The sequence below is a fragment of the Puntigrus tetrazona genome, chromosome 22 (assembly GCF_018831695.1).
Source record: "Puntigrus tetrazona isolate hp1 chromosome 22, ASM1883169v1, whole genome shotgun sequence".
NCBI classification, from domain to species: domain Eukaryota; kingdom Metazoa; phylum Chordata; class Actinopteri; order Cypriniformes; family Cyprinidae; genus Puntigrus; species Puntigrus tetrazona.
The window spans coordinates 10,675,884-10,695,424 of NC_056720.1; the positions used below are offsets into that span (position 1 = coordinate 10,675,884).

At 38.6% G+C, this 19,541-nt stretch overlaps 2 protein-coding genes across 4 annotated transcripts in view; both read right to left on the reverse strand.

The window, feature by feature from the left end:
* Positions 1–19,541, reverse strand: part of LOC122327734 (CUGBP Elav-like family member 5) — a 1,183,696-nt gene that overhangs the window by 208,757 nt on the left and 955,398 nt on the right. The window lies entirely within an intron of this gene.
* On the reverse strand, positions 13,123–16,895 carry rxfp3.2b (relaxin family peptide receptor 3.2b). Its single transcript, XM_043223300.1, has one exon. It carries the CDS (start codon positions 16,731–16,733, stop codon positions 15,531–15,533), a length of 1,203 nt encoding a protein of 400 aa, XP_043079235.1. The 5' UTR covers positions 16,734–16,895; the 3' UTR covers positions 13,123–15,530.

The following is a 19,541-nucleotide window of genomic DNA, read 5'->3' on the forward strand; positions in this document are numbered from 1 at the left end:
TAACGCAATCAATGTGCCATCCCCAGGCCTCCATTGTGTTGTCAGTGCAGATGAGATGTCGTTTACTCAGCAAACATGAATGACAGCTTGTTGGCACACTTAGTTTTATTGTGCCGCTGGAATGCATTATCCTTAATAACCCCTGTATTTTTTTGCATTTATTTATTTATTTTTTTGGAGGGGGTCAGACGGTCCCCCACGGGTTTGACCGGCGGGGAGGCCGTGTGCTGCTGTTGATAAATTGCAGTGTCTTTGATCCACAGGCTCCCTGACAGCTGCTGATTAAGTATCGAGGGGTAAGGAGGCAATGAGCGAACACCATTGCGGTGTAAAGACTCCTATTTAATCAGGGCATAATTAAAGTCTTCCGTCTGCATCCGTCCTGAGCTTCAAAGCAAACCTCTGCTGCCTTTAGGCATGATGAAAAGGTTAACTGTCACCGCTGATGTCCTGCCAAAGTGACGAGGAAGGGATGGGGTCCATCAGAATAGTTTTTTTTTGAAGTCTTGTTTTCCCCTCAAACCCCAACGGCTTTGCCCTGGGTCAGAGGCTCAGGCACCATTAAGAAAATGAATGCGGCTCTCTTGTTGCAGCTTTTTTTCATCCTTTTTGCTCTAATCTTTTCTTTGCCAAGCATCCATCCAGACACTACACATCTCTGCCCCCTTTTCCTCTCCCCAGAGACCTGGCGTTCTCTCCAACCCACCTTTAACTTTCTCTTTCTACTTCCTCACCCTGGCTTTTCATGTTTCTCCCTAAATTCGCACAGAAAACTAACGCATGGGACCAGAGATGGGAAAGTGAGAGTATTTCAGTTTTTTCCTTTTTTTTCACAAGGTGAAATTAATAATGGTAAACCACACAAAAATAGAGATTATCCATTTTTTGCAAATTAAATTAAATTACTATTAGTATTATTATCATCTACATCTAAATTCTAAATATATATATATATATATATTTTTTTCTAAATGTATAATTAAAAGTAAAAGCACACACATTTATATGTGTGTGTTTGTTTGTTACCATTTAATATGAAATATGGATGTGTATTAAATGCTCCCCTTATCACATCAGTGGTAACCAACTAAACATCATTCAACACTAACAAGTTTCCAAGTCTCTTTTTTTTTTTTTTTCTCCATCACATCAAATAACCCTTAAATTCAACATTTAATCTCCCCATCCATTTGCATGCAAAGCATGCTGGGAACTGCCAATGCCCTGCTGAGTTGAAAACTGTGCCAACAAAAATACTAATGCAGTTCCAATACTACTGGATTAAGAAGACTTTTATTTTGCAAGTTTAAGTGGATTGCACAAAATTTGATTAAGTTGTTACTAAATGTTCCAAAAAAGTTAATTTTATTAAGTAAACTGAATAAGTAGCAAAATTTTTTTTCCTTTTGAGTTTGAAAACAATCTCAACCATCCACTATGTTTAGATGGGGCCTGCAGAAGCGATGATAGACCTCTACACTTTCCTTTTTTGATGATGGAACTCATTTTCTCTAATGGATGGTAAAATGGCTAGATTGAATGACACTGTAATGTCTTCAGCCATCTTTATTTTTATTCCAATGTCACCAATAGAACCTAAATCGTTTTATTTATTTCTTTTTATCTTTTTTTTTTTACCTTTTCCTCTGTATTTTTCCCATGAATGTTTTTTTTACATCAATCAGACAGCATCATTAATCTGTTCAATTTATGCACTAATTTAAGACCACAGGAAATTGAAATTGAGTTTTGTTGTCGAGCGTGGAAAAGATCTATCACTCCATATATTTGTTCGTTTCGGGATACTAGATTGCGTCCTACATTTACGCACACCATGAATCATCTGACAGACACAATTTGGGACATTCTGAGCATTCTGGGCCGTGCATAATTCATAAATGATTCACTGTGATAAAATATTAATAACTCATTGACTGAAAACATCTTTTCATATCTTGATCAATGGCTGCAGAGTGGATGTACACCAGAGAAGCAAATCTTCTGATGATGGTAGATGTCGAAGTAAAAGTACGATTTCTAAAACAGCCCTAACCATTACATTACTGTGAAGTATAGAGGAGCGTAGACTCGAATATATAAGCTATACTAGCGTGAACATGAAAGATCAAGATCAGTGAGGACAGGATGCGTTTTTCCATTTAAAAATATGAGATGCAAGGCACTGGAATGAAAAAAACAAGATCCACAGGCACGCTTTTTTTTAACTACTTTTAACTTAAGTGCCGGGTTTTATAACACCACGTCATGCGTGAGATATTGGAAAATATGCAAGACACAAGCGCAACAGTCAAACATGCCTGTCTGGTGCATGTTTATATTGAAAAACAATAGAAATGCAGTACAGTGGAATGCAGAAATCAGGGCAGAGGAATAAAAAAAAAATCGCCTCCTCCGTTTCTCTCCGCATTACGCTGTTCTGTTTCTGCCGCGACGCACAGATATACTGTTTTCTTATAAATCAAAGAGTAAAAACACGCAAAAATATCTTTGTGTTGTGGCTAAAAACAGCATACCCTATTAGAAGAGGCGAATTGTTGAATAAAGTTGTTATTTTTATTTCTTTGCGTACAAAAAGTATTCTCGTCGCTTCATAAAATACAGGTTGAACCACTGATGGCAGATGGAATATTCTGACAATGTCTTTCATACTTGACAGTGTTTGTTACTTGGCAGTCAATGGGACAGTAACAAGCCTCCCGGTTTTCATCCGAAATATCTTCATTTTTGTTCTGAAGACGAATTAAGCTTTTACGGGTTTGGGACGACATGGGGGTAAGTGATTAACGACGTAATGTTCATTTTGGGGTTCAAATACAAAAAAGTTTTGCGATTTGCAAGTTAGTGAGCATTTTTTTTTCAGTGGCAATAAAATTACATGGGGTAAGTAATTAATAACATAATTAAAATTTTTAGGTGAACTGTCCCTTTAAAAATCACAGTTCATTCCACAGAGAAAGTCTTTTGCTTGCAGTGATCGGTAATCACTGGCACCGTCAGGAGATAAAAACATCAAATGAAGGAGTCTTGGGTATGTGCTACATTTTCACAACTCATATTAGCATTAGATTACAGGGCTGAAGACCAGGACAAAGCTTATTGAAATGGTCATTTATTGAAGAGGGCAAAGAGGAGATACAAATTTCAGACGCAATGACAGAACAGACTCATTATTCTAAATGAACAGACGCTTTAACCTTCATCTTGAGACTTTTATCTTTTTTTTTTTTTTTTTTTTTAAGAACAAAAAGATAAAATAAAACGTCTGGAATGAGATATGCAGGCTTCTGTAGGTCAAAGAGGATCTGGCACTCAATTGGACGATCGTGCGAGCACAGTAGATTAAACTTGGGGGTCATGCTGTCTCGGCCATGCCTGATCAAATATATGGAAATGCATTCCCCTGACAGCTCGAGCTTCTGCTTTTGCTTGCGTCTTCTAGCCGTTCAAGGCCGAGATGTCATTTTCTAACTTTTCCACTTATTTTCAGCACAGAATTTCATATGATATAAGACTGCAGGGATTTAGGGAAAAAAATGAAATATGGGACTAATTTAACAGCAGGGAGAGTCGGTTTTCAATTTAATGCTTACAGGTGTCCAAACTAAATAAAAAATGTGGTGTGCACTCTCCATATCTTTTTCATATTCAGATGGCAACACTCTATCAACACCAATTACTTTCCCATTGTTTGCATGGGGACAGCTGGGGATAATGAGAACCGGTTGAGCTGACATTTTCTGATAAATACACGTTAACGGGGATTCACCAGCCATGGTTTATTAATGTCTTGTTTGTTTCATTAAAAAAATATGAAGTTGCTTCAGCTTCAACAAACATGAAGGATTATTGTTCTATATTAGGGATTTAAATCCATTCAAACTTTTAATTGAACCAGTGTTTGCATTGTATTATTTTTATGTCATATCACTGCAGACAATCATTTTAGGTGTTTGTGCGAACTAGTTTTAGTAGGGTTGAAAAATAATAAAAAATGGCATACGTGCATTCTTCCGCCAGCAAATCTTGGGAAACATAGCTACAGTTTGACCAGTGAAGTCCGAGTCGTGAGCAGATGACTCTTATGAACTGATTCTTTCTTGAATCACTGTGCACAAAATTTGCTATAGGGTCCCCTCAAAATCACATTAAGTTCAGTTGGAGTAAATAAGTGAATAAATGAAACATTCATCATTTCCTCACCATCATAACGTTCCAAATAACTCTCTTCTGTTGGGATTTTTTAGAATGTTACCAAACCGTTTTGGGTACCCTTTAATTCTACTCTATGGGCAAAAAATTCTAGAATTTCTCAGATTGTGTTCCACGGAAAAGAACACAGCTGTCATAGTTATTTGTCTGGCAGTGGCATCGGGTGTGCAATATTTATAATTTAAGGCTGTATTTCGTCGATTCTGGCTCCCGACATCAGAACAAGATGATGTTTTCACTGATTTGAATGGGCCACCTCCAGCCTTCCCTTTGTTTTGCATTCAGCTAGCGCCGTGACATAATTGTGTCGTCGTTCCATCACATTGTGCGTCGCTCAGAAAAAAACAAGCCAATCCGGAGAGAGGCTCATGAATATTAATTAGACAGGCCGAAATCTACCTGTTTCTGGCAGAGCTTCTGAGAGAGGACGTGTAAAAATATATTGAGATGGTTTTTGGTACTTATACCGCAAATATATATTCTTTAGGACATCGGCACCTAAAATAAAACTCCTAAAAGGTGTACAATACGGGACCTTTAAATGATTATCTCTACTGATGGTTTTACTGGTTGCAATGGGATTGAATCTGTTTTAATGCAAACTGTAATTGTTCCTCGTGGTTCTCTGCTGGTAATTTGTCACTTTCAATTGGTGGCCTGTTAAAACCTATAGATTTTAATGGATTACATCCCAAAAATGCCTTACAGGAGACCACTTTTTAATGGTTTTGATGGTTAATAGATGATTGTGTGTTATTTTTGTAATGGCGTTGTAGTAAAAAACATTAGATACTATGTGATTGTTTCTATTGGTTTTTGTTGGTCTGATTTAATCACTGATTTTTCCACAGATTCAAAAACATTGTTAAAGGAACTAAGAAACCAGAATCATTGTTTCCCATCCATATAGGCTTTCCTCAAGTCACACTGTATTTTCTTTTTAAGCGCGGAAGCTTTAATCTTCAGAACGTCTTCTCCTGTATTCCTCAGAAGAAAGACAGAGATGTGGGTTGTGAATATGTACAATGACAGAATTTTCTACAGGTATTTACCCCCAAGGTCTAAATAAACACAAAACACGAACTTAACAAAGTGTTTACTCCGCCACATCCTCACGCTAGTCGCTAATGCGCTATATAGGTTATTCAAGCTCTACTTCCCCAGTCAATAAATTCATGCGATTCATGCTAGCTGAACGCCTTAGCAGCACAAAACGCTCTCAGCAAGCCAAAGCTAATCAGCCTGATGTGTACCAACTTTCCGCCCGCTGTCATTTCCACTGGATCATCCGTGCTAGCGTAGGAAGATTCGCTGGCACGAGCCCAGAGGTCAAGCAATCACGCAAAGCACCAGACTAGCCATTTAACAGCTTGAATGCTGTGGAGAGATACCAGGTCGCCAGAGGAGTGGCAGCTTCGCTTGGTTTTGTCTTCTCTCTACTGACGTAACCGGCATGATATCGGTCGCGAAGGTTGAAGGCTGTGCTGTCTTTGCTGATGGTGACTTTTGCGTTTGACTCATAGCACGGTGAGAGACGGAGATAAGGCAGGGACACTGGGTGATATTTCAGCCCCGTTATTGTCTTTGTGCTCGACACGATCGCTATCGACGCCGAGGGCAGCCGAGAAAGGTCAGCTTCCCACTGCTCGGCCAAATAGGCCAGTGTTAAGATACATTATTTATGAACCTAATGAGGCTAAAGTAATTTCACAGATGCCTTGTACATTCACAGCTGTAATGTCTCATTGTTGATCCTTGTGGAAAGTTTAAAGCCAGTTCCACAATTGGTACTGAATGAACGTTTCTGGGCAATTGTTTACACAGAAATACATGGCACCCATTGGCTTTCTCCACAAAAAAAAAAAAAAAATATATATATATATATATATATATATATATATATATATATATATATATATATATATAAATATAAATGCAAAAAATATTCATCCTGCTTATTGCCAAAGCAATATTTCTCTATTTTTATTTAGTTTAATTTAATGTACTTAAATGACTAAAACTAAAACTTAAAAACAAAAACTAATAAGAATGACAAAAATAGGGAATACAAATTGAACACTGCAGCAATTCCCAAGGCATTTTGACCTGATGTTGGTATTACTTTATCACAAGAGATCTACAAAGATGAAGAAATCATTGTATTACAGTCCATAAAAAAAGCTAATGAAATGACGCAGGAAAAGACAAGCTAACTGATATTGTATTTATTACTTAGTTTATCTAAAATATAAAAAACTTTAAGATGCTTCCTTTAAATCTTGAATATTCCAAGTCTGTTTAGTGTCTAGGCCGCTCCAACAACTTTATTTTCTTCTCCCGAAATCAATTCAGAGTCTCCTTTGCATTATTTATATAGCTTTTGAATGCTTGTCCTGCTAGAAGGTCTATCCACATCTCATTTGAAGAATATCCCATTCATCTGAAGAATTTCTAAGTATATGGCTCCAGTCATCTTTCCTTCAATAATATAGATTTTGCCAATACCATGAGAAGAGAAATAGCCCATCCCATGATGCTTACATCTACAAACGTCACTGTTTATACCATGTTTGTACCATGCTACAAATGGCATGGTATTTTTAGGAGCACAGAGCCATTTCGCCTTCACTGTTGTTTTCTTTGTGACTTTGTGAGTGTTTTCAGAATGGCCTTCGGCTGATTGTTGCCAGATTCAGCTATTACAAGCCTCTTTGGTCTTGTCTTTTTCACTTAATTTAACACTTTATAAAGTTAATAAATAGGAGGTTGTAGTTTAGCATCAGCAATATCTTTATCTCATCCTATTTGCAAAAATATAGATTCATTTTTAGCTATTTTTCGTTTTTTAAGCGCATCCCTTGCACTTAAACTGACAGCAATCAAAAACAACCATGCGCAGGTTACACGCTGTAAGGGAAACACAAAAAATCTCAAAATATTATCTGTCAGAAACATTATCAATGCTGTCAAAAGTACACTAGTAGGTTACAGAATGAAATGAAAACACACAAACACTAGCCTTTAAAAAGTCTATGTCCTTCGGTGTAACAAAATGATTGTCCTCCAAAACAGAAAACATATTTTACAAACATTTACATTGTTTGTCTCCTTAAAAGTGGTTCTGTTATCATCAAAATGATAGATACATATTAGAATAAAGTTTAAGTCCTGACTGACCAAAAGGAGAACTTGGGGATGGAGGTGTGAAAGGAGAAGTGAAAAAGCTGCTGATTTATACCGGAAAGAGCTTATATAGGAATGCCGTGATAGGTGTTGTGTTTCTACAGGTACCTGAAGTCCAGCGTCTGCCATGGTTTGGGGTGCTGTGACATCTGCTGTTGTTTGTCCATTGTGTTTCATCATGTCAAAAGTCAATGTCAGGTGATTTTGGAGCACACTCTGCTTTCATCTGCTGACAAGCTTTATGAAGCTGCTGCTTTCCTTTTCCAGCAGGACCTCAGCACCCGCCCACAGAGACAAGACCCGCGCACTTCCAAGTGCTTTCCTGACCGTGATATTACTGCGCTTGATTGGTAAGCCAACATGCCTGACCTGAACCCTTATATGGATTTTTCAAGAAAAAGGTGAGAAACAATTGATGAAACTAATCAGATGAAGCTCAATAGAGCCTGATCTCTTCATTCGCTCCTCGCTGATCCTGGAGTTTGCGCTGAAGGAGCCCCAAACGAGTATTGAGTTCAGAAAATAACATAATTTAAACAACTCAAGCTTTTGCAAAGCCTTGCAAATCCTTTTTTTTATTGAACGTAGGAAATATGCTAATAATATGAGATACTGGATGTTTGACTTTCATGAGCTGTAAGATCTAATCATCAAAATTAAAAACAGACAAAAATATTGTTGAAATGTTTTAATGTATGTGTAATGAATCTGGAATATTCAGATTCAAATTACCAAAACAAATTACCAAAAAAATAATAATTTTTTTTTTCACGATATTCACATTTTTGTAGATGCACCTGTATGTAATCTTGCATTTAAAGCTGAATTATATATTAATATAATTATATAATTATAGTATAACTATATATACACACACACAGCTAGGTAGTACATATATATATATATATATATATATATATATATATATATATATATATATATATATATATATATATATAGTATTTGCCTCAATCACTTTTGTACAAACGATTTTAAAATCCACCCGTCAAAATATATATTTACATATATTTAAATGAACTCTGAGCACCTGCTCTCAAGGTTACTCAATAGCATCTTCAAAGGCTTTGTTTCCACCTGCTTTGCCATTTTTTGGACCGTTTGCTGGAGAGGTGATTGACTGAATGAGTCTTCCTCGCCATGCCTGACTGACACATGATAATTGTGAGCCCATATCTCGAAAAGCGGAGACTCGGCGCAATTGACGTGAAAATAGGTCGAGAAATATCACTCCATCCACCTCCTCCTTTCGTTATTGCAGCGCTTCATATCATCAGACTATAAAAGACGCACTCCGACGAAGGCTTGTTTTTAGATACGGATGCATTGAGGAGAATAAAGGCCCCCGAAATCACTGGCGCTAGAAAGGCTTTCTGAGTCACAGAGCCCTCGTGTCTTGGTTGATCATGGCTTCTCTCCCACTCAGCCGGAGTAGGTAGGAGTGTGTGGGAGAAAGGAGCTTGCCGCTATACTTTCTTTGAAAACCGTTGAGGTTTTCATTTCAAGCCCCATCAAAGTTCCTCTCAGGGCCCTTGAGAAATCTCGAGAGGAGTGGTGGCAGCCGAGCGCCTGTGTCACATCGGAAATGAAAAGAGTTTGTGGGAACGCATTAGAGAATAATAAACGTAATTGAGCGCAGAGGACTTCGCTTGGTCAGTATCCTAATAAATATGGAGATGAGCTCATTCTTCGAGCCCAGAGTAAGTAATTGAATTTCCTCCTGGACTTCTGGGGGTTTTGGACTTCGCCGGAGCAGGTGCGACAGCGATTCAGGACGCGTTGCGGAAATACTCCGCCTCGCCTAATAATCAAGGCTGTGAAAGGGCTGCCGTGGAGTACATTAGGCTGGGTCACGGCAGATAGCATTTATCACTGACACCTCTTGGTTGGAAAGCTAAGAAGCGGCGAGTTGCGTCTTGATTTTTGAGTGACTTTGAGTATCTGTGAAGAGGGCAATCCTATTGAGCTTCGCCTGACGGATCTCCTTCACACGATCCACTTATGTCAAAGCGTATCGTCTGGGTCTCCGAAGAGCGCGGCTCTATCTTCCCTTCAGTATAGATCCCACAGGCTCCGTGTCAGATTAAGTTCAGGACCTTTTCTGGGGGTCGAGGTAGAACTGTTAGATGGGGGTTTGCATGAATTCAGATAGCCGCGCGTGAGAAAGGCTGGGGCTAGTTATCACAGAGCGAAAAGGTATGTATTTATACTAAATACAATACTGTAGTGTTTATAAACTAGGAACTATTTTATTTAATTTAAATTGCATAGCCAAATATATTCAAAATCATGAATATATAAAACGTACTTATGCATGTTTGTATATGTATATATTTTTTTATTGAATTGCAATATAAAAAGCACTAAAATTAATAATATTATTTCATTGTTTAAAGTATATTTATTTTTATTTGATATATTTTCAATGATAAAATATAATATATTTAGTTTTTTATTTTTTTTTTTTTTTATTCGTGGGGGGCACTTTTTGTTAGAAAATCAGTTCACACGAAAACGTATACTTTTATTATTTAGGCGTTTAGTTATTTAGCCTACTTCGTTCTTTTGCCGCATTCCAGCCAAAAGCCTTTAACAGGTTGTTGATTGCAAGTATCACTGTGACGACATGCCCCGCCATTGATCAGCATGTGTCAAATAAACTGCACCTTGGTGCTGAATAAGGATGGAAATTAATCTTACTCTGACCTCTAACAATAAACCTATAACAGATGCCTGCAGTGAACTGTGACTCAATTTGCTGTGGGCTATATGTAACGTCAGGTTTTCACCTGGTTCTCCTCGAAGGTCCTAATCAGCCGTTAATGAGATTCAATTAACGTCGTAATCCTCCCAGTCAGCTCAAACAGACCTAATGAAAGGTCACGAGCAAGAGGTTCGGCATGAGATGCCGTCATCCAGGTATACTGGGAACGAGATATATTGTAGATAACACAAATGCTGCATTCTGAGAAATCAAGGCTAACTTAAAAACAGCATGCCTTCGTGAACGCAGCGGCTTCATCTCTGACTGATGAACCCCAAATCAAAACTTGATGTCAAGCAGTGCTGATTCACCTTTGATATTCTTTTTATCTCTGATTTTCTCATGCTCTGTGTGCTCTCTGCTCTCTTTTCCTGGCGCTTAAACCCCACAAAGTTTGCCTCATTAACACAAAAGTCGTTCGCTTCCTTACATTTTACCTCAACTAGGCTCAGACAGATTTCATAATTCATCATTTCGTTGAATTTCAATGATTGCAGTGCTGCACAGAGGCCTATGAATGAATCATTGTATAGAATTTCATGAAGACAACCAGCAGCTAGTCCTCGGATTTTGAAACATGGATATGAATCTTGCTATGGTCCTCAATAGTAGCTCCTCATAAGGGGTCTCAGGGTGCCTATCATTTGCCCCCTCTAACCACGAGATCATAATAATCTTTTTGTTGAACTTAAAATGTTTATTTTATTATCAAGAGTGGTGATTCAGAAAAGTGAAAGGCATCTAAAATAAGCCTCTCCTTTGCTTTTTTGTTGTTGTTGTTGTTGTTTTTTACTCCCGATGTTCTTCTAGCTCCATTTTATGTACACAATAATGTTAATTTTTACATGTGTACTTGTATATACAATGTTTTATCATCATCTAAATAGATTTTTTTTTTTTAGATGAGAGACTTAATTGAAGCTGAAGCTGTAAAATTACTAAATTACTAATGAATATATATATATATAACATTTAAAAAAAATATTATATGCTACTACAATATATTATATTATTTGTATTTTATTAATGAACATTATATGGTACTGTTTCAAAAAAGTGAATGCTGCACTCAGGTAAACCCACTTTTGTTGTTCAGTAACTCAGTAATTCATTTCAGCTGAATAAATTGGAAACAAATTGTACAAAATGACCAAAAAAAAAACGTAATTCAGATATATTTACATTCTGTTTACAGAGTATTATTAAACTGAACATGGGCCACCTAGTGTTCTGACAAATCCAACAGGAAAATGGAGCATACAAATGTTTGATGATTGAGTGCTATTTTTATCTCCCTTGGCAAGAAAACAAAACAGATAAACAAAATTCCGCACTGAAAGGCGTACATACCATATTTGGAGCTTGTATAACAAAAGCTACAATGACTTAGAAACTTTTTGACAATAACACAAAAGAGAAAAATGGATCACTCATTTATTTTACATCCAGCAGGTGAAATTCAATTACAGAAAGGAGGGGTTTTCACCCTCAAACTAGGTGGCAGGGCAGATTTCTTTTCTTTTTTTGTGTGTGTTCGGCTGAAGATTTAAAATGCTTGTTGCTAGGCAACTGTACACCGGTCCATCCCATAATAACCCGCTATGCAATTAGTCATGCCTGGAGAGAGTATGTAGCCCCTGTCAAAAGAATAGAAAGCTATTATCTTGGGGAGCTAGTGTTCATTATTTTTGAGTTCTCTTCAAAGTTAAGCGCGTGCTTTTTCGTAAGTGCGTACTTTGTTGGCTTGCTTTTGCTCAACTTCGAGGATTACAATGGGTCCTAAAGTTTTAAAGGTGCCCTTGGTATTTGTTTCGTTTATTTTACCTTTAACGAGCAGAGCTGGTTAGCATAGCCATTGTATTTTCTGCTAGACATCCGGTTCTAAATCGTATCTTTTTTTCCAGTGGCTGGCATTCAGAATTAGCCTTGAATTAATCGTAAGTAAACTGTATTGTTGTTGGTGAAGAGTGAGGGACTGGTAACGTTACTGAGGTGACTAATGCTAAATGCTAATGCTAATGGACGCCTCCACATATCAGGTGCTTCCAAATTCCAGTACTGTTAGAGTAGATAGGCCTACTACATTTGACATGGACCAAAACCACATAATAAGTGCATAATAAGTACTACATTTGATGCATAAGAAAATATGTGACTTTCAACGCAAATTTTCATCAAAATTTGTTAAGTGCGTTGCATGAATTTGTGGTGGATGTATTACATTTGCATTTGCAGCATCATTGCCGTGGCCTCATAAAAAATAGTATAGTAGTTCATCCGTGCATTTTCGCCTGTTATTTTATAAAAATATAAATTCAGACTCTGTTCACTAGTGACGGGTCGTTCTTGAACGATTAGCTCGTTTTGAACAAATCTTTAATGCGACTCGTACCATTATAATTATGTTTTGCTAAAATGAACGAGTCATTTAAAAAAAGATTTGTTCTTTTGCTGAACGAGGCTCAAGGTCCGAGTCGGTAAAGTGATCCGAACTCCACATCACTGCTGTTCACATACTCAGGAAAAAGTAGGGAAAAAGGAAATTTGTATGCAAAAACTTTCTTAGCTGCACTGGCCAACACTGAAGTTGTCTCGAGCTGATACTGACACCTAGTGGTGTGGATGTCGTATCTCGCAGGAGCTTTCGTTACCGTTGTTGTTTGAGAAATTGTGAAACCCTAATCAGCTTTTCGTAATTATTTTCTTTATGTTGATTTGAGTGATATGACCTGGCTGAGTTGCCTTGAACCAATACTGACGCCTAGCGGTGTGGATGCAGATTTCTAAGCGGCATAATCAACAAGAGACTTTTGTTAGCCTCGTACGCCTGTGGTTTTGTGTTTCTAAAAATATTTTTGTAAAAGTTTATTAGATTTCCTCTTCGCGTGCAAGGCGGAGGGTAAATTACACCTTAAGACATAACCTAGTTTTATCAAAATTTATGCGAGATTTATTTCCGTCTAAGAGCTTTTTGCAAATTCGGTTAGTATAATATATATTTTTACAAACAACATGATATCGTTACACTTCGTACAGACATTGAGGAAAAAACACACCCAAAGGGCTTCAATATACTGACAACAAAGCACACCGCTGACCCCTGACATTGGAGCAAAATGTCACCGCAAGTAATTATACAGCAGAGTTGAGTTGAGATTCAGATCTTTAAATCAGTTCGGCTCATTAATGGTCTCTCGCACCAGCTCATCTGCATGCCCTCAACACCTAGACGGAGACACTCACAGCTGGGCTTATTCTCTCTTACAGATAGGAGTTCTTTATATATTCATATATGGTAACAACAGAAAGATTAATAATTGAAAATGTAGCCACAGTTTCCATCGGTCATAGGAGGGTTGGCGTAAGTTGTCACTTTTAAGTGCTATAAATGTATAGAGTTTATTATTCGTATCTGATGGCAATAGTTATAGGCAATATATTTATTAAGTGTTTAAGTGTTCATGTATATATCATTAATGATATTTAATATACATGTATCTGAAAATCCTGTTTCAATCCACCCAATATAGGGTGATTAGCATATTGAGAAAAAATGTAAAAAAGTGTAACAACTTGTCCCAGTCTTCCCTAAATCATAACCTGGCACTGACATTGAGGAGATAAACCAGCGATATTGGCTTAAATTGACGAATCTGTCTCATCTGAAAAGGTTCGGTCAGTGGAACAATGTCCTTGGAAGAGTTTCAGAAGATTGCGGGACTAATGATTAATGATTCCAGGCTAAAATCGTTTTACTATAAGATATTCTTTGTGCGTGCAAGGCATGTGCGAGTGTGCGTATGAGGTGGTACGAAAACACTAAAGCCTCAAAGCCTACAATGGCATACGGATGTATATTGACTGTGAAATGATGCAAGAATATATTTAGGCTCAATAAATGACTGACAAATATAAATAAAAGTTCATAAATAATGTGATCGTTAAGCCAATGCTCTTTAATTAGGCCTCAAATTTTGTTGTCAATGAAACCATATAACTAATTATATTGGATTGAATTTTTTATTCTGTTTGAATGGGTACTTAAGAGTCCCAAAATGATTTATTGTACAATATATTCCTACAAAGATATTTTATGCCAAAGCTGTATGTTTTTGATGAAGTCCCTGAGGATATAGCCAACATAAGAAAGATTTCAGCAAGCACTTTCTGTTATTTACTCCACCTCACGTCTTTCAAATCCCGTTCAGAATAAAATGGTTTATAGCGGAATATCCCAGCTGCTGTTTTTCATACAGTGAAAGTGAATGGTGACTACACTGCTCTCAGGTCAGATTTTAAACTTAAATTACAGGCCGCTCCTCACAGAGGATTTCAAATGCCTTAAGAAATCGAAAATAGCTTTTTTTTAAGGTTTCGTGACAAACGTTATGATGCTTTATATTGCTTTTCTTCTTTTTAACCTTGGTCCCCATCCGCTCACAGTGCGAGAGAGCAGCTTGAACATTCTGTCGAATATCTCCTTTAGTGTTTTCTAGGCATGAGGTTGATTTGAAACAATATGAGGCTGAGTAAATTCACAAAATGTCATTTTTTTAAGTGAGCTATCCATTAATGGCTCACATATGGTAATCTAATGTGGTGTGTTTATAGAAATAAATAAATAATGATATACATGGTTTAATACTAATTTAAATAATTGGAAATAACACAGTTATAGGTCAAATTGAAAACATAAGAGATGATCATATCACTTGCACGGTTTGACTGGTCGATGGCGATTCACAAAATTATTATTTCGTCTGCCAGCTACGTACTTAAACATTTTATCAGTTTAGTTTTTTTTGTACAACCTAGGATTAAATACACCTTCAAGACAAATCAAAGTGCGAAACTTCATTCAATTCTACACGACTGCAAGTAAATTCATAATTGACAGTGCACTCAATGATTTATGGGTTAACCAGTGATCCCCCACACATTTTTTTCATCTCATAAAATGAGAGAAGACCAGACCGTTCTATATCATTCTTTTTTCTTCTTTTTTCAGAGCCTGAAAAACACACATGGATAATTTATCTCTCCCTTGAAGGATGTCTCGGGAAAAAAAAAAAAAATCCTTAAGCTGTGCTGCTAATGTGCAGAAAAGCAAACAAAGGTGAACGGGTCGAATTCCCCGGTGGCTCCGATGACCGGAGGTGCACGTGAAAGCGGCCGTGCGTCGAAAGGTACGTGGAAGTTGAGAGAGAAAGACAAATGCGCAAAAGTGTTTCTGAACGAGCGGAAGGGAAAGTGGGGCAGCTCCCAAAGGACGTTCCTCACGCCTGCTTCGTCCTGTCAATCAAAAACAAAGACGAACGTTGAAGGATCCGCTTCTTCAAACATCCATCTGCACGAGAACCAGTACAGGAGGTGCCTCGGCTACTTTGGCCTTGCGTGGGAGCAGGCGCGCAAGGCTTCGGTAGGACGGCGTGGCCCTCAGCAGGAGCTCTTTAAGTCCGGCTCGGAATTCGCGGCGGATCAAGCAATAGAGCACCGGGTTGAGGCAACTGTTTGTGTGGGCCAAGCACACGGTCAGCGGGAAAGCGTATGCCTGGGCATTGTAGAAGGCCTTGCTGAAGGGCACCAGGTCGAACTTAATAAGGACGCCCCACAGAGTCAGTGCCTGATTGGGCAGCCAACACAAGAAGAACGACAGCACGACGATCACAACCGATTTGGTGACCTTCGAGCGCCGCTTGTGCCGCCCCTGCTCGCTTTCGGAGCCCGCCACGCCGCTAATCCTCCGGCTCAGCACGATTCTTACAAGTAAGAGATAGCAAACGGTGATCACCACCAGTGGGATCAGAAACCCGAGCAGAACCTTTTGCAACTGGTACAGTCCTAGCAGCAGCTGCGGGTCCCAGCTTCCCGTTTCGGGGAAGCGGACCAAGCACAGCTCCTCGTCTGTCGCAACTTGGGCTATGGTGGAATAAATGGCGTGTGGGAGAGTCGCTATCAGAGAGACGACCCAGATGCCCAAGCTGATCCATTTGGCCGCGGCCGCCGCCGCTCGCCGGCTGTGCATCTTCAGCGAGGACGCGATGGAATAGTACCTGGCCACGCTCATGGCGGTCAGGAAAAAGACGCTGGCGTACATGTTCATAGTCGTGACAGAGCTGATGATTTTGCACATAACTTTGCCGAACGGCCAGCGGAAGTCCAACGCCGTGTCTACGGCCCAGAACGGTAGGGTTAGGACGAACTGCAGGTCGGTTAGAGCCAGACCCATCACAAAGCAGTTGATGGAAGATTGCTTCTGCCGGTAGCGCGAGTGCAGCAGGTAGAGCGCCAGAGAGTTGCCTACAAGTCCCAGAGCGCACACCACTGAATAAATGAGGGCGATCATCACACGCACAGCTAAACTAGACCCGTCACCTTGTAGCGTTGAGCTAGACTCCTTCGTCAACAAATGCAGCCAGCAGCGTAAAGACAGGTTCCCGCTGGCAGCGTCCGTACAGTTGTCCAGCGCCGCGCTGGTGTCCAACGCGTGCTCACATTCACCCAGCTCCAGAGTTTGTGTGGTGTTATTCCTCTCCATGGCAGGCACCCACTCAATCCGTTGTCATGGTGAAACGAGGCGAACGGAGAAACGAATCCATTCATTTAATTTACCTCAAGTTCGTCGTGTCCACCGCACTTTGTCTGCCGGCATGTGTAAGTACTTCCCCGGCTGAGAGAGCGCCGTCTCGCCGGTCCCTCTTTCGCGCGCACCTCTGTGCGCTCTGCAGCGCGCGCACATTCTTTTATACGCCGAAGAGCATGACGCGCGCCCGCGCGCTGCTGAGGCACGCGCCGCTTTTATGTCGGATGCACACCTACACGCGGTGCGTAATGAACCCTAGTTTTTACACGTTTTTAATTTCACTAAATAAATGTTAAAGTTTTTAAAAGTCATACGGATGAAGCTCAGCAACTTGAGTTCGGTTTTATAGCCCGCAGGAACGTTTTGGATGAATACATAATTGCTTAAACACATAAGCTTTTTTAAGTAATCAAGATACATTTAACTTAATCTGTTGACACAGTATCAGTAATGCATTATTAATTAATTGCTGTTTGACGTTTACTTTCGATTTCTTAAGAATGTTATGGTTTGGAAATGGTTTTTTATACTAATTATTGATATTTAAGCTTTATCGGTCATTGTTGAGACATCGGACAAAACATGTCTAGCGATTGTAACCGCGATTAGGTTTAAAAATGCAAAAATATTTTCAAATGTAAACATAGAAGGATTCAATCATTCGATAAAATTGATTTTAAAAAAAACGTTTTAATGATGAAAAATACCTTGTTTTATGAAAAGCAACACTTTATAATATCTCGTATCAAAGCAAGGTTGTTTTTCAGTGACTCATGCATGTTTCATAAGGTTTCAAAGTTGTGTCCCCACTTTTTGTCAACACCATTAGACATTTATTCAAATGTAATAAAATCAGGGAATATCAGGGGCAGCTGTCACTCTAAAGGACCCCCTTGCCACATTCGTCCTCATAGTACATCACTGTCAGACAGGCTCTCTTTTATGGTTTTCGAATATTTTAACCCTAATGTTATTTTTCCTGCGTTACAACCACGGCATGTCAGCATCATCTTCCAATTTCTCAGGAAATGATTTGAAATATTTAGATAATTTTAGATAATTTTAGAAGCATTAGCATAGCATTAACAGAAAAAAATGGCTACTACATGAACGTTTTAACACTGTCAGACATTTTGTGGGGGAAAAGAGAGGAAGATACTAAAAGTTGGGAAGTTCAATCAAAACATAGCTTAGTAGCTTAATACATAAGATACATAAATGCAGGCTCATTTGAGATTTTTTTCAATTATCCCCCTTGTGTGTGTGTGTGTGTGTGTGTGTGTGTGTGTGTGTGTGTGTGTGTGTGTGTGTGTGTGTGTGTTTGTATATAGTAGACTATATTCTTATGTATTCTATATTATGGCTTCTCTAAACTCAGCAACCACTATACTTATATTGTGTGTGTGTGTGTGTGTGTGTGTGTGTGTGTGTGTGTGTGTGTGTGTGTGTGTGTGTGTGCGCGTGCGTGCGTGCGTGTGTGTGTGTTATTGTATATAGTAGACTATATTCTTATGTATTCTATATTATGGCTTCTCTAAACTCAGCAACCACTATACTATATTGTGTGTGTGTGTGTGTGTGTGTGTGCGTGTGTGTGCGTGTGTGTGCACAAGGAAAGGCACCAGTAAATTTTGACCTTGTATAAAAGTAAAAAGACCCAGTATAAAAACCATTACGCCTATGGAGAGTCCCCATAAAACACACACACAAACACACAACATGTGTGTGTGGATATATGTCTAAATCCTTCCATAAAAAAGCCTTTGACATCTGAAGAACCTTTCTGTTTCACTAAAGGTTCTTTGTGGTGAAAAAGGGTTCTTTTGATTCTAAAAAGGTATGAAAGAGATGGTTCTTTAAAGAACCTTTGACTGAATGGTTCTATGGCTTGAAGAACCTTTTGAAGCACCTTTATTTGTAAGATATTCAATACAATATTTAAAATTTTCAATATGATTTTTTATGGCAATTAGTATATACAAAGATCATATTTTGATATAGTTATATGGAAAAAAATATGCATCTTGGCATGTTGTATTTTAGAAAATCAAAAAAACTGCCTCTCACACACATTAATTTATTTTCTCTCTCTCTCTCTCACACACACACACACACACGCACACACACACACAGTTCATCCTTCTCTCTCACTTTATACCTGCTTTCGTGTGCCGAGCCCACCTCCAATTTAATTCACTCTTTCCATCCACGATTACTTTAGTCACACACAAGCTTTTTTTTTTTTTTTTTCACACGTTCTCAGACTTTTAATTGCAACCCACAAATCTTGAATATGACTCCGAAATCCAATGAAACTGATAACTTATTGATTTCAGACTATGGAGCCTTTCGTTTTAGTTGCTGGGATTATTTAAAAGATTACTGAGCCGAGAATATTGCACGTTTTTTGCCTTGAGGAGCAAAGAGTCTGAAATTTACTTGTACGAACTACGTGCGTCAAATCGGCGGCAAATTAATCAAGTAAAAATGCAGCTCTCTGGCAGGTGCAATAAACCTGTGGACCTGGAGGCCAGGGGCCCAAGGGCCCAAGGGAGACGTCAAAGCAGAGAGACTGTGGATGAAAGATGCAGGTTTATCTCCGTATGATTAAAGAGGCACTGAGTAACATGGAAGCCTTCCTAATAAAATAATTACTCTGTTTTTTGTTTTTTTTTTTAGAAACTGCTGAACCTCACTTTATTACATATGAATAGTATTACTGATAACATGACTGTGCATAATCTATACCCCTTTTCTACTTTG